Below are 14,289 nucleotides of genomic sequence, written 5' to 3' on the forward strand. Positions count from 1 at the left end.
CTTGGCCAAGAGTTTCTTTGGCAGGCGCATGATCGGAACGTTCAAAGAATCGGATTTCTCGAAGAAGAACTAGCCCGGTTAAAACTCGCTAAGGATGAAGCACATACATCGGAATCGCAAGAGGCATTGGACTCAGCTCTGAATTCCTCTTCCAGACACGCCATGTCGTCGACCTCGCCGAGGATGTTGTCCCAAACGGCCATTGCTCCCGTATTTCGTTCGGTGATCTTGGCGCAGGGGAGGCATGAGGATAAGCGCAGTTAGACGGGCTGGCAAAACTACACCGGCCCACGGAGCGATGCAATCCAGCATATAACAGTAGTATACTGTAGCTATCTTGAGACGTATCCGGTAACACCATGCAAGATAGTATGTTTCCCAGCGTGAGAATGAGCATCCGTGTCCTGCGTTTGCGCGGAACTTGTTACATCGCGAGTTGTTTTTGTCGGACGGCTTGGATACTTGCATTGAGCTGGGCACGGTTTGGCGAATGGCAGGTATAGCAGTAAACATATATCCCGGGCTCTGCAATTCAACTGGAATTTCTCGGGGAGTGCCTTCCTAGATATGCTAGTCTAGACGCAAAGCTTTTGACAGCCCAAGCAGAGAATACTTAGGCGGAACTCAAGTAGCGCAGAGGCTTTGCCTTCCAGACCATACATAACCAGGGGCCCTTCGACCGGAATCAATTCGATCTAGCTGAGATCAAAATCTGCCAGGCAGTTGAAGAATGAGGCATTGTAGCAGGTCGGATCAATGAACCCCGGAGCCAGTTCAGGTATCATTAAGCCCTGCCCTTCCGCGACGGTAACCGCTGGAGGTGCATTCTGGCTGGTGCGCTCCATGTCGTTCGAATCGTGAGGGGTCGGAATCGACTTCAGTGGTTCGGCATTCCATTTCTCGATCGAATCCGAGAGAATGTCCGCTGCAGTGGATCGAACGCAATCATACGCACATTCAGCGGAGCCCCAGGTTCGCTTCGTACTCTTCAGACACCCGAGAATGAGAGTGACGCGGTTACAATGGTGATCAAAGCACTCTTCGGAGTGATTGATGGAAGTTGCAAGCTGGATCATACCACACAGAGCCAATGCGGGGATGACAAAAGGCGTGTGCTTTTGGATGTTGGGACAAATGGAAATGGAGTCGGAGACACGCCGGGAGGCTTCAGTCGCCTTGATACTATGGACCAAGCGCGGAAAAGTAGAGGAGAGGTGGCAGGGTGCAGACGGCCAAAAGCAGTCGTCGGGCTGGGTCAGGAGCGGTCGAAGATCACTGCGTGGTAAATGCAGTAACATGGTGGCGTACGCAATGATCAGATGGGCTTGGAAGATCATCTCATCCACATTACCATACGAGTCCACGATATCCAGTTTGCGGGAGGGTAGGTGATTGACCCAGCTGACGAGCGCATTTTCAATGGCCTGGAGATGGTCGCGGTGATAATCCCGCAGGCGATTCAGGACCAAAACGCGACACAGAATGGTCACTGCCTCAATGCGGTAGCTGAAGGACGAGAAGGCGATTTCTTGGGCTGCAAATACCCTGCGCTTGAAGTCCAGCATCTTGCGCGGCGGCGGAATCTCTCCACATCCTGTGTATGCGGACTCATCGCAGGGCAAGCCGACCTCCGGGGCGACTGTAGTACATCGAAAGGTGATCGTTTTGAGCGGAACGGCCATGAATATATCCGTGATGTATAGCTCCCACCACGTTCGTCTCATGCTCTCGGCTTCAACAGATCTCTCGGGATGGGCTGACGACGCGAAATCTCCTCGATGCATGCCAAGCTCAAAAGCGATCTCCGCACTTTGTGAGAACGCTTGCTGCGCATTTTGTCGCTCGCCGCGGGCATACAGAGCAATGGAGTAGATCAACCAAGCCTGGACCATACACGGCGAGCGGTCTGGATTGGATTCTAGGGTGGCATCTACCTTGTCCTTCAGCTGCTGCCGGGGGCCGGATGGCAAGTAATGGGACCCGACGAATTCCACCACCAGCTGGAGAAAGGGAGGGTAATTGCGATCCTTGTATAACGTGCTGGGGACCAAGATCGGATGTGCCACATGGAAGTGCTCGTAATACAATCGGGCACAGCGATCATCTTCGTCCCATGACCTCCCTGGTGGTTCTAAGCGATCTGAACTGGCATCATTCGGCGATAGGATCGCCGGCCATGGGACACCTACGAGGCCTGGGCGGCTACTCCGCGGAAACGAGATATTGCTACTATCAGGCGTATTCATCGGACCAGGTGCACTCGTTACTGGCAGAGGCAGACCCGCCGTACGGTGAGGTGTTTGAATATCACTCCCAGTGCCATTCCCAGGGGAGTAATGGGTGGCACTGATGCCAAACGCATCATCCAGTTTCGAAGCCGAGGGCCGATGTGGTTGTGCATGATGATATGCAATGTCATGCCGTGGCTTTCGGCGTCCTCCCCGGCGAGAAGGGAGGTACTGACAGACAAAGCCACCCTGAGTACAACGCGAACAGGATGGTTGAGTGGCATCACATTTGAGATGCTGTTTGCGGCATTCCGTGCAAGCAAGGGCGGCGAGGCCAGTTTGCCGGGTGGATCGTCTCGGGGTCATGTTGATCATGATAACGGTGATATTAAAAATTAATCAATTGTCGATCACCGTCGGCTTACATGGAGAGCCCAATCTATGCGACGTTAACTCGTCATCCTGCCATCGGGAGAGTTAGGGTTGTAGTTGCAGATGTGCACCTTTGGAGCCAACCATCGATTTTCCTTTTTTCCCGTTGAATTTCCCGTGGCGCTTTTGGTCTGTTCGGTCTCCCCAAGTATTACGCAAAGGGGATTAGTGGCGAGAGACACATACCCTACAATCACCTCCAGGGAGACGAAAAAGACAGGAAACACAAGTGAAACTCGGCGTAGATAGAACTATAACGTTATCCCTGTAGACACTCATGGGTATTAGCGTCTTGCCACGGCTCCCGTCGGTGGTCTGCGCCGTTGTGTAGCGGAAACTATCACAATCGGCGATTGCGATCTGTCCTGATCCTACCCGTCGAGGAGGATCAGGACAGATATGTACTGTTAGAACTATGGCTATGGATACCCCAAAACACTGGAAATATTCTGCTGCAGAAGGTTGAACTCTCTGATAGGATGCCTGGTCCACCGCTATTCGCTCAGCAGATCTCTTTGCATCATCAGTACCATTCTGTAGAAGCCAAGATACGTGGATCCACCGTCAATCGGCGATTCAACTGGCCCTGTGGGAGCTGTCAATCGGCGATTGCGCTATCAGGGGGCGTTTCATGGTCATAATATGATCGCCGGGTATGGCGGTCAATCAATCGATAAATATACTGGGCTTGCTCAACCACTCCTTGGGGTTTCTCAAAGTACTACCTACAATCACCCATTAGGATTCAAACACAAAATCATGTTGGCTTCCGCTATCCAATTGCCTCTCCCGCTACCGCAGGTCCCGTCGCCATACAATCACCGCTTCTTACCTCCCACGTATGATTTACAAGATCTTGTTCATGACATCAAGTCCTACCTAGGAGATACCTCGGGTATCGATTCAGCAGACGTAGACCATGAGCACTTGATAGCCCTGGCGCAGAAATATGTCTCAAATCCAAATGATTGGCTGCGGTTCTTCTACAACGACCCGAGTAAGAACTATACCCGCAATGCTATCGAAAACATCAACCACAAGGCAAACATTGTATGTTCTCTCCCTTTCCCCCGACTGCGCAAAGCCTGAGAGACCGTGACTGACTTGTCCTAGCTGCTGCTTGTATGGAACCCAGGCAAAGGCTCGCCCATCCACGACCATGCCAATGCCCATTGCATCATGAAGGTCTTGGCTGGCGAATTGACTGAAACGGTCTACCATCCTCCCAACAGCGAAGGCGACGAGGCAAACCCGCTCCAGCTCAAACACCAAAAACGATACCAGACGGACCAAGTGACATATATCTCGGACGATATTGGTCTCCATCGGGTCCATAACCCAAGTTCTAATCAAGTTGCCGTTTCCCTTCACAGTGCGTATTGCTCAAACCCTACCAATTACCTGTGACACTGACCCTTCTTAGTCTACACCCCTCCCAATGCTGCCGACTATGGCTATCACATCTTCGATGGGGCTACAGGAAAGGCCAGTTTTGTATCGCAAGCACATTCCCATTCGAATGCTGAGAAACCGGCTTGTCAGGCGTGACACGAATGTCCTGAAATACTTGTTGTCAACCGACAACCAAACTACAGGGTCAGGTACCCTTTTCCTTGCCACATTTTCTGTCAGATTTCTTCACGGCTCGTATATATCCCTAGCGTGGTTCTTGCTCGATTTACTTTCGGTTCCTTTTCATTTCTTCTTTCGGCTACCTGCTTTTATGATCGCACAAGCTGTTCAGAGACCACATGTCCCACATTGTAGCGTTACTTAATGCCATATCCATCTAATGATTGATTGCTCCATCCAAATGCTAATGACGTTGAGCTTCTTTGATGTTGGACTCTACCCAAAATAACTAAACATCCTTGAACTGGTTGCTGCTGTCGCCGAATAGTACCACAGATAAAAGAGTTGTGTAGTTTAACTACTTATGCTATCATCACGATCGTGCAAAACATATCACTGAGATCCGCTCAAACCAATTTTCCAGTTGCCTCTCTTCCGTGCAACACGTTGACTAAGGTCTCAACCACATACATACCATTCCTGCTTTGGTTCTCCTTCGTGCTTCCGCCAATATGTGGAGTGATGATGACATTCTCGTGCTTCAAAAACTCGCCGTGCACGGCCAAGGTGGGAGGCTCGATTTCCGTCGTATCCAGCGCTGCACCTCCGATCCGCTTCTCATCCAGAGCCTTGAGCAATGCTCTTTCGTCGACCACGCCACCTCGAGCACAATTGACTAAGAAGGCAGAATCCTTCATGATGTCTAGCTCATGCTCGCCAATGAGGCCCCTCGTGTTTTGGACGAGGGGTACATGCAGGGTCACGACGTCGGAAACGCTCAAGAGCTCATCGAGCGTCTGGGCCCGGGTATGATCCACGCCATGCCATGCATCAGGGAGATGAAAGGATCATATGCCACGATAGAGCAGTCGAAAGCGCCTATCCACTTCTGGGCCACAATCTTTCCGATGTTTCCCATGCCCACGACGCCAACGGTCTTGCGGAACATGCTGGTGCTGAGCGTCTGGGAACGGATGACAGTGGCACCGCCACGTACAGCTCGATCAATCTCACTAACGCGGCGGGTGAGTGTGAGCGTAAGAGCCATCGATAATTCGGCAACGCTTTCACTGTTGAGGGCTGGGGTATTGTGAACTGCAATGCCGCGCTTCTTGGCGGCAGTAAGGTCGATATTGTCAACGCCAACCCCTTGCTTCACGACCACACGAAGACGCTGCGCTTTGGCAAAATCCTTTTCCGTGAGCCTTGAGTCGGAACGGACCATGAGTCCGTCTGCATCGGAATGCCAAGATTCCATGCGAGGGTCGCCTGGGAGGATAGCTTGGACACCGGGGATGCTCTGAACAAGTTCGACGGCATCTGGATGATAGGGATCCAAGACATATACCTTGAGCTCTGCGCCAATCGCCATGGTGAAGATGGAAAGATGTGTAAGTTAAGGGACGGAAGTGATTGAGAATGGGATCTTGATGGGACAGAAGAGAACTACGAGCTCGAGATTTATATTCTTTGTCTCATTTCAACCGACTGACATTGCCCGCCAAGTGCTTCACATGTTCAATTGATAACGTCTGATTGTTGAGATAGATACGCAACCAGTCAGAACCATAATCCGTCTGTCCGACATGCGGATGCATATTGTTGGGATGGTGTGCTTACGCGCCTCCATGCCGTGAAACAAGATCAACCTGGCCACGACGAAAAAGATAGGTTAGCTTGAGCCAAATAGATTGTCTCGCATATGGGTTACACCACAGCCTGTCTCTACTGATGAGCTCTACACCATTTCCAGGCTGACCCCTCCTTCAGCGTGCAGAATGAGTGCCGCTGGATCAGGTATTCTGTAACTCCGAGATAGAGAGCCGAGTTTAGATTGGATGCAACCTACCTCGTATCTAGCCCGGAACCTCCCGTCCATGCAATATCAATCTATCTTGATGCTATCACCAATGGCTCCACGGGAGAAGGAATGCGCCTATCACCAATTTGAATCCGAGAGCGTGCCTCTAGCTGATCGGCCGTTTGCCGCGGATACCGTACTTGCAGTGTAGAGATATCTCGGCTTAAAAGGGACTCGCAATCCCGAAGCTGCGGCCTCCAACGAACCTCACTAGCGAACAAACTGCCTTCAACATGGGTGTGGAACATACCGTCCGCGTCACTGCCGCTCAGGCCTTTGCCTTTACTCTTTCTGTCCTCCAGCAATATGGCGTTCCCAAGGAACGTGCCGTGATGATCGCCGATGGGTTGGTCCTTGCGGACCTTCGAGGAGTCGACACTCACGGCATCAATCGTTTGGGCGGATACATCCATCGTATCCACCACAAGGTCCTCGATCCGAATCCAGATCTCACCTTTGTCATGAAAAGCCCCGTCATGGCGAGCCTGGATGCGCGGAATACATTCGGCTTTGTGGCCGGCTGTATGGCGATTGACAAGGGTGTTGAGATCGCTAGCAATTTCGGGCTCGCCATAATTGCCGTGAAGAACAGCAATCACTACGGAATGGGGGCCACCTACGTCTTGCGCGCAATCCGACAAGGATATGCTGCTTTAGCGTTCACCAATGCTTCCCGGGCTATGCCTCCATGGGGAGCTAAAGAGTCATTGCTGGGAACAAGTCCATTGGCCGTCGGCATCCCCGGTGGCGCCGAGGGGGATTTTGTCCTGGACATGAGTCCCACGGTTGCAGCGAGGGGCAAAATACGAAAAGCGGCACGAAGAGGAGAATCAATCCCGGAAGGATACGCTCTCGATGAAGATGGACGGCCCACCACCAATGCGGAGGCAGCCCTCAAGGGGGTCATGCTGCCCATCGGCGGCCCCAAAGGATCGGGATTGGCGATGATGATGGACATCTTCGGGGGGTTACTGACCGGTTCCTCCTTTGCTGGTGGGGTCCATGACCAGTACAAGAATGTCAATGATCCGCAGGGTGTCGGTCACTGGTTCATGGTTTTCAGGCCGGAGATGTTTCTGGACTCTCAGAAGGAGCTGTCTGACCGCATGGATATTCTGCTTGATAGGGTGAGATCGTGCGATAAGGCAATGGGAGTGGATAGGATCTTCACCCCTGGTGAGAAGGGTAGTGATACAGAGATCCGCAGGCGCCAGGAAGGGATCCCCTTTACCATTGCTGAGGTGGATGGCTTGAACGAGTTGGCTCGCAAGAGTGGAAGCGATGTAACACTGATCAGCGCTCCCTGACCATACTGGGACGTTTTACTCACGGCTGAGTCCGAGGTTTGGGACTGAATGGGAATGTAGATCATCGGATACGTCGATAGTGGCTGCCACCCTGTTCGTTGCCAAGCCATGCCAAGTTGATCTTGGCACATATTGGTATCTATTAGTTCGAGGCAGAGAAGTATTTGTTTTGCAAATTGTGCTCGTTACGTGTGCGTTTGGGTTTTGGATGTTGCGATACACTTCAAGTAAATCTAAGGCATTTGTCGGCCGTCATAATCGTACCTACAATCCCAGCGTATTCGATGATTGACACCTCCTGTTGCCTTTCTCCCAATCTAGTTTATCTGTATTCCACCTATCATTGAGCATGGCTTCCACACCCTCAATATACCGTGGCATTATCAAGACCCGCACCCATAATGGAAGGGGAATGGAACCTAATTCCGTGGCAATCAGCGTGTAGGGCGGATTCTTGAGAACGAATACTGTATGATCAGCCGTATTCAAGGCTCTGAATCACATGGGAATTGAATTGATCGACCTTGCCAAGACATTGTGCAATGTTGGTCGTTCACGATGTAATTATTTAGGCTGAAGGTGACCCTTATCGTTCTGCAGGGACCCCAGCATGAGCCATTCATGCGCGTCTGCCTTATCACGTTGTTCCAGGGTCCTCTTTGCTCAGCGGCGCATTGCTGTATGTATGTATGCATGCATGAGCGCTATGGCCTTGGGGCTGCATAACTAGAAAGTAAAACGTTGTACCGTGTGTGCAGGACTGCCTCTTCACTTGTCAACACCAAGACCTATTTCGAAGATCTTCTGTTCTTCTTTTCTGGGTCTCTAGATTACCTATTATAGGCTACTGGACATTTCCGGGCCTCCAAGGCAACGACAGCTGGTGATGCAGCAAGCCTCCCGCCAAGGTTCTCTTTGCTCTCTAGCGCCGATGCGGGATTGACGTACACCCGTAACCTAATCGTCGTAGGGCATGTCCAGATAATGCAAACTATACCAGAGAGTGCCAGATGGCAACCCCGGCACTGCAGGTCGGACTCCGTGGCTATCATCCGGCAAGCACACCATTGCCGAGGATAAAACAGGTAAAATCGGACCGTACCGACTAGCATGCTAGTATCTAGCCAATAACTCCCTACCGGCCACTAGCTGCGCCTAAAAATGCGCCAGCCAGGGGGGCGATAAGCAAATCCTGCAGCTTTCTTGGCAATATCCCGTCGTGGGCCTTGCCAAGTCAACAATGCAGCTGATCTGCTCACAGTATACGAATTGGATACACCTTTGTCCGATTGACTCCGAAGGGTATCTAAGGGCTGTCTCTTTGAGTACCTATGAGCCCCCCCCCTCAGTCACAATCCTCTTTTTCAGACACCAATTCGATTCTATTGTCCCTCACCCACCTGAACCATGGGAATCTCACAACTTTCACGGCGTATTGTTCGTGATACAGCCGAAAAGAATGAGGATACGGAGACTAGAGACATTGGGGCCAGAGGTTCGGCAACTTTAGCCACCTTCCAAGACCAACAGTCAAAGATTTTGCCTCATAAAAAGTTAATGGTGGTGTTTCCCATCATTGCCCTGGCCCAGATGATTGCGTACTTGGATCAAACCTCGGTGTCAACGGCATTGCCGGCCATAGGAGCTGGACTTGATATGGGTACCTCGGTTTCTTGGGTTGCCACCAGCTTCCTCGTCGCCAGTACTAGTATCCAACTGGTTAATGGGCGTCTTAGTGATATATTTGGGCGAAAGCCCCTTCTTCTAACATGCTTAGGGATACTAGCGGTTGCAGATTTGTGTGCTGGGTTTTCCACGTCTCCAGCCATGTTATTTGCTTTCAGAGCAATAGCTGGACTTGGAGGAGGTGCCATGTAAGTTAGGACTCCGCTACCCATCCTCTAGTAGCATATCAAGACTGACGCGGCATGTAGAACAGCACTGGTAATGATCGTTGCTAGCGACATCACAACTCTAGAACAAAGAGGAAAATACAACGGTTTCATCGGTGCCATGGTCGGTTTGGGGAACGGACTAGGACCTCTGATCGGTGGCGCATTGACGCTGCGGGCCTCATGGAGATGGTGTTTCTGGTTTATTGTTCCCATTATTGTCACCGTTATGATTGTACTTGCCCTTGCCATCCCACCGTCCAATGTCACAGGGGGGATGGCATCGAAGTTGCAGATGATCGACTGGTTAGGCTTATTTGTCAGCATTGCTGCTGTTCTTCTGACATTGGTATGCATGAATCCTGCATCATACTGGGTTTTCTTCTTACCGTTTCCCAGATACCCCTCTCTCAAGGTGGTGCCGCGTATGCCTGGAACAGCCCCCTCGTCATTGCCATGCTGGTGGTGGGAGGTGTGCTGATAATAGCCTTTGTGCTGGTGGAATGGAAGGTGGCACGACTCCCAATCATGCCCAGTCAGTGTTCGCTGCTGCCATACACTTGTCGTCCGAGCTAACAATCTGTGTTCTAGTACGTCTGTTCCAAAGCGATGCGTCGGCAAATCTTGTCCTCCTCCAGGGAACCCTCCATGGTTTTGTGTATTGGGCAAATCTATTCTATGTCCCGGTGTACCTTCAGAACGTCCGGGGATATAACCCGGTAATGTCCGGCGTGATCATCCTGCCCATGGTGGCCTCCCATGGAGTTGGATCCCTGATCTCGGGGCAAATCATCTCATGGGCTGGTCACTACAAGTGGACCATTAGTGTTGCCAACTTCGTCTGGTTGGTCGGTGTGGCCTTACAAACCCTCTATACTCGAACGAGTCCTGTCTGGGCAATCTGTGTGATTGGGTTCCTCCAAGGGATCGGGATCGGGTGTGCATTTCAGCGTAAGTTCCTCAGTCGTGCCTGAGGGGCTATAGGTTAGTACAAACCAAACTAACCTATGTGACGATGATAGCGGGGCTTGTAGCGTTACTGGCCCACTCACGGAAAGCGGACCGTGCCGTAGCAAATTCCTTGCGGAACTTCCTTCGCATCATGGGTGGTTCAGTTGGGCTGACGGGTACGTGCACAGACAGACATGACACTTCACTTCGACAGCTGCATAGCTGTAACTGACAGACTGTATAGTATCAGGAACCATCGTAAACAACGTATTACGCAACCGGTTAGAAGGCGTTATTCCTGCGGAGAATATCGCAAAAATCACCTCGTCTGTTCACACCCTGTCGACACTCGACCTTACCCCCCAGCAAAAGGAAAAGGTCCTAGATGCTTACATGGCAGGCATGCATGCAAACTTCATCATGTATGCACCGGTTATTGGCGTGTGCTTTCTCTGTGCCATTTTGATCCAGGATAACGGGGTTGCCGAGAAGGATAGCAAACCTGCGGCGAACGAACAGACGCAGGCGAATGCTGTGGATACGAGGTCTGCCTGACTTTGAAACAATGGTCGAGACACCCTTAGACGTATATGTACTACTGAGATTCTGAAGCAACCTGTTGAATTGCGGCCAAAAGCTCTAGCGGAGATGCGACCTTCATGTCTATTTACTGAATTGCTTGTATTGCGTTGGAATTGATTGCGAATTCGTTCTATTTAGTTGAAGTTAGGGCCTGAAGGACTACTGAGCAAGTATTAAAGGGAGCCGAATAGCAATGCCCTAGTGTCAGAACTGACATTATTGGCTGAATATCAGTGGCATTTCGGCAATCAAGTCAGATTCTGGCAGTGGCAACTCTTCGAGCGCGACAGAAGGGTGTGAATTATGCCTGCGATCGCAAGGTTCGAGGGGCGTATGCATCTTTCAATCTTCGGGGCTCTACGGTATGTCCATGATATCCAAGGAATGATATGATAACTAGTTACGATGCAAAGCGATTAGTAAAAGAAGCCCAAGCCGACGAATGTCACTACATAGCATGGAACTATTCTCCCACATAGATTACTACCAGATCCGCTACAGCGATATCTGGGCAAGCAGGTCGAGGAAGCAGGATTAGGCAGTGGTGTGGTTATATAAAGAGATATATTTATGCCCGGTGTTGCCCTCGTACGGTCTGTGGATGCGCATAGTCAAATTTATCCCTCAATATTATCGATCGATCTCTCTGAAAATAAAACTGGTCAACTTCACGGGCCTTGCTGCTTCTGCCTTCTACACCCGCACCCGAAATTAGAAGGAAAGGCCTCCTACTATAAACTAATCCTGGTCAACCTCACAGACCGCAGAGAGCCTGAATCACTTTGCTTGATCCCTCCTCGTGATTGACATCTCCGCAGTAAATCAGATGCCCATTGCCCAGTTGTGCTCCTACCACAGCTGCCTGTGACTGGTCGACCTCTTCGGGTAGAAACACATGTGACTGAGTCTGTCCACCAGCCAGAGGGATGAAGATCTTCTCATGGGGTCGCGCATTCTGAACATGCAACACCTTCATGCTAAACGGTCCCGGGAATGAGGTCGGCACGGTGCCCGGGGGCAAGGAACAGGCCGGGTTGAACGCAAAATCGGTGCGGTGGTAATCCCCATGTTTCCAGGGCAGACCAAATGCGTTGAAAAAACGATCGAAGGCATCCATCTGGGTGAAGCTGGTGAAGTGTAGACCGACAATGACCTTGCCACCATTCCGAACGTAGGCGATCACTCGGTCCAGGACTGGTTGATTACTCCGCTTGGTCAAACCTTCATCGGTAATGATGATGATTTGAGGATTGTTATTGTCGAGATAGCGCAGAGCAGCATCGGCGGATTTGGCTCGTTGGAGTGGGGCTGAGGCCGACAATTTATCTATGAGGGAGCCGTACGTCTCATCGAACCATGGCTGCATAGCCAAACTGAGCAGGAAGATTTGGGATGCCATTTTCGATTAATCAAGTGGAGGTGGGGCAGAAGATGCAAATCGAAGGATGGTTGAAGACCAAGAGATGAAAGAACTTAAATGAGGGGCACGTGGCACGCATAAGTAAAAGACCCTCGTCAAAAACGGCCAGTCTGGGATTGTCAATAAACAAGACAAACATGCCAAAGTTGTACCACGTCTATGAGATTTTAAGACTAAAATAGATTCTTAGCGGCGAGATCTTTAGACCATCCTAGGCGACGAGTAAAAGAGCCAACCCACACATTTACAGATACCCGGATGCTACTACCGCAACCGAATCCAAGGTACTTCTATCATCTGTATTTATATTCAGAACCTCACCTTCCATCCCCAACCACCCGCAACCCCCCGGCGACCGCGAACGCAACACCCGACGCCAGATATAAAACTCCGCCGAAGAGGATGAGTCCCCAGTACTCCCCTCCATTGCTTTCCTGAATTGCCCCCGCAAGTGGAATGCCAATCAATGTGCCGACACTGACTAGTGTGAAGGTGGTCCCATTGCGCTTTCCATAATCCTCGGTCCGGCAGACTTGCGAGATACACACCGGCGTCAAGCTGATCGCTGCCCCACTCCAGAACCCGAATAGCACGGCGTATGCAATAATCGCACCTTCATTAGTGCCCGCCTTATACCATAGCGCTAGCGTACAGATCGCACAAATAACGGCTGTCATGGTCATCACGTTGAATCGGCCCATTCGGTCGGCCAGGATTCCCGGGAACGCTCGTCCTGGGATAGCCCCCGCGTTCAGGAAGACGGACAGTTTGTATGCCATGGATGTTTCCAAGCCGGCGTACAACCCATAAGACACAATGTACGTGTACGGGATGAAGACGGCAAACTCGACGAGCCAGACGGCCAGTGTGGTCAAGGCATATTTCGGTTCCAAGAGGGCTTTGAGATCAATTGCCATGCCAGCCTGCTGGTTGGGTGGTAACCGCGTCTTGAGTAATAAGCAAGCCAGAGCACACAAGACGAAGCAGATGACCCCGATGATTCGCATTGCCCAGGCGAAGCCGAGTGTCGGGCCAACGTATAGAATGATTAAAGGGAAGAAGACGCCACCGAGACCGCCAGCCGTGCAAGCAATACCGGTTGCAAGGCCGCGACGTACGTCAAACCAGTGGCCGACGGCGGAGATGGCTGGGGTAAACAGGCAGCAAGAGGAGATGCCACCAAGAACGCTGAAGGATAAGAATATTTGGTAGTATTCTGCTGGTATATTAGCGAGGTTTCCCTGGCGCTTGGCAGGACCTGACACCTACCGGTGCTTGCACTGAAGAAAAAGATGGATAGAACTATGCCAATGGATCCTGGTACGACCACTGGTAGCACTCCACGGCTGTCAAAGATGGGCCCTGTGAATTACCCCATTTAGCACTCTCCATGACACCCTCACGATCAATACACATGCATGGTTCATACCAACTTGAGCACCCCCGAAATAGAGGAAAAAGCTAAAAGCACCAAAGATCCATCCCAAACTGGAAGACGAATACTGTGCCAGTTGATGATCCGCTGTCCAAGCATGAAGGACTCCGATGGTATTCAAGAGACCCATAGAGGGCACCATGGCACACCAGGAACCCAGTACAACAAGCCATGCACGGAGGCCGCCTTCGGGATATTTTGCATCTTGATAGTATTCACCAGGATCTGGCCTCGTCTTTTCCACGATAGTTGAAATCGCACTACGGAGTGTTTTCTGGGGCTTGCGCTCCGTTACATTCTCAGTGGCATATCCGTCACTGACATGCTGGCAGACATTTAACTCGGCGTCTGCCATTGGCCACCTAGTAGTATGCAATAAACGGCACTTTGACAGTCTAATACAAAGCGAAAGGCGAGGCGAAATAACCGGGTCAGAGCCCAGATCGCAACACGGAGCCACTTGTAGATTTAAAGGCCTTTAGTTAAGAACAAAGCAGATGTGAGACGCTTGGCAGCCCCAAATTATCAATCTCTAGTGGAGACAGAATTTGACAGAGAAGGGTTCGTCAGCCACACGTGATGCTGAATGGGCTCCACCTGCCTTGATCT

General features: G+C 51.1%; 6 protein-coding genes across 6 annotated transcripts; 3 read left to right on the forward strand and 3 right to left on the reverse strand.

Annotated features, from left to right (window-relative positions):
- Positions 1-695: 695 nt before the first annotated feature.
- Positions 696-2,594, reverse strand: ABOM_004668 (Zn(II)2Cys6 transcription factor; the record flags this gene model as incomplete). The annotated part of the gene is made up of 1 exon (XM_022531797.1): positions 696-2,594. The coding sequence occupies one exon, from the start codon at positions 2,592-2,594 to the stop codon at positions 696-698; it is 1,899 nt and encodes a 632-aa protein (XP_022390327.1).
- An 825-nt stretch (positions 2,595-3,419) lies between these two features.
- On the forward strand, positions 3,420-4,208 carry ABOM_004669 (putative cysteine dioxygenase; the record flags this gene model as incomplete). Its single annotated transcript, XM_022531798.1, has 3 exons — positions 3,420-3,710; positions 3,774-4,032; positions 4,084-4,208. 3 exons carry the CDS (start codon positions 3,420-3,422, stop codon positions 4,206-4,208), a joined length of 675 nt encoding a protein of 224 aa, XP_022390326.1.
- A 431-nt stretch (positions 4,209-4,639) lies between these two features.
- ABOM_004670 (D-3-phosphoglycerate dehydrogenase) lies at positions 4,640-5,604 on the reverse strand (the record flags this gene model as incomplete). The annotated part of the gene is made up of 2 exons (XM_022531799.1): positions 4,640-5,029; positions 5,092-5,604. The coding sequence occupies 2 exons, from the start codon at positions 5,602-5,604 to the stop codon at positions 4,640-4,642; spliced, it is 903 nt and encodes a 300-aa protein (XP_022390284.1).
- Positions 5,605-6,326: 722 nt separating this feature from the next.
- Positions 6,327-7,400, forward strand: ABOM_004671 (Ldh family oxidoreductase; the record flags this gene model as incomplete). The annotated part of the gene is made up of 1 exon (XM_022531800.1): positions 6,327-7,400. The coding sequence occupies one exon, from the start codon at positions 6,327-6,329 to the stop codon at positions 7,398-7,400; it is 1,074 nt and encodes a 357-aa protein (XP_022390285.1).
- A 1,407-nt stretch (positions 7,401-8,807) lies between these two features.
- Positions 8,808-10,798, forward strand: ABOM_004672 (uncharacterized protein; the record flags this gene model as incomplete). Its single annotated transcript, XM_022531801.1, has 6 exons — positions 8,808-9,274; positions 9,335-9,641; positions 9,692-9,827; positions 9,884-10,243; positions 10,315-10,419; positions 10,488-10,798. The coding sequence occupies 6 exons, from the start codon at positions 8,808-8,810 to the stop codon at positions 10,796-10,798; spliced, it is 1,686 nt and encodes a 561-aa protein (XP_022390286.1).
- Positions 10,799-11,579: 781 nt separating this feature from the next.
- Positions 11,580-14,035, reverse strand: ABOM_004673 (MCT family MFS transporter; the record flags this gene model as incomplete). The annotated part of the gene is made up of 4 exons (XM_022531802.1): positions 11,580-12,198; positions 12,609-13,461; positions 13,515-13,607; positions 13,675-14,035. The coding sequence occupies 4 exons, from the start codon at positions 14,033-14,035 to the stop codon at positions 11,580-11,582; spliced, it is 1,926 nt and encodes a 641-aa protein (XP_022390313.1).
- Positions 14,036-14,289: the final 254 nt, after the last annotated feature.

This window comes from Aspergillus bombycis (genome assembly GCF_001792695.1).
Source record: "Aspergillus bombycis strain NRRL26010 chromosome Unknown contig00030, whole genome shotgun sequence".
NCBI lineage: Eukaryota > Fungi > Ascomycota > Eurotiomycetes > Eurotiales > Aspergillaceae > Aspergillus > Aspergillus bombycis.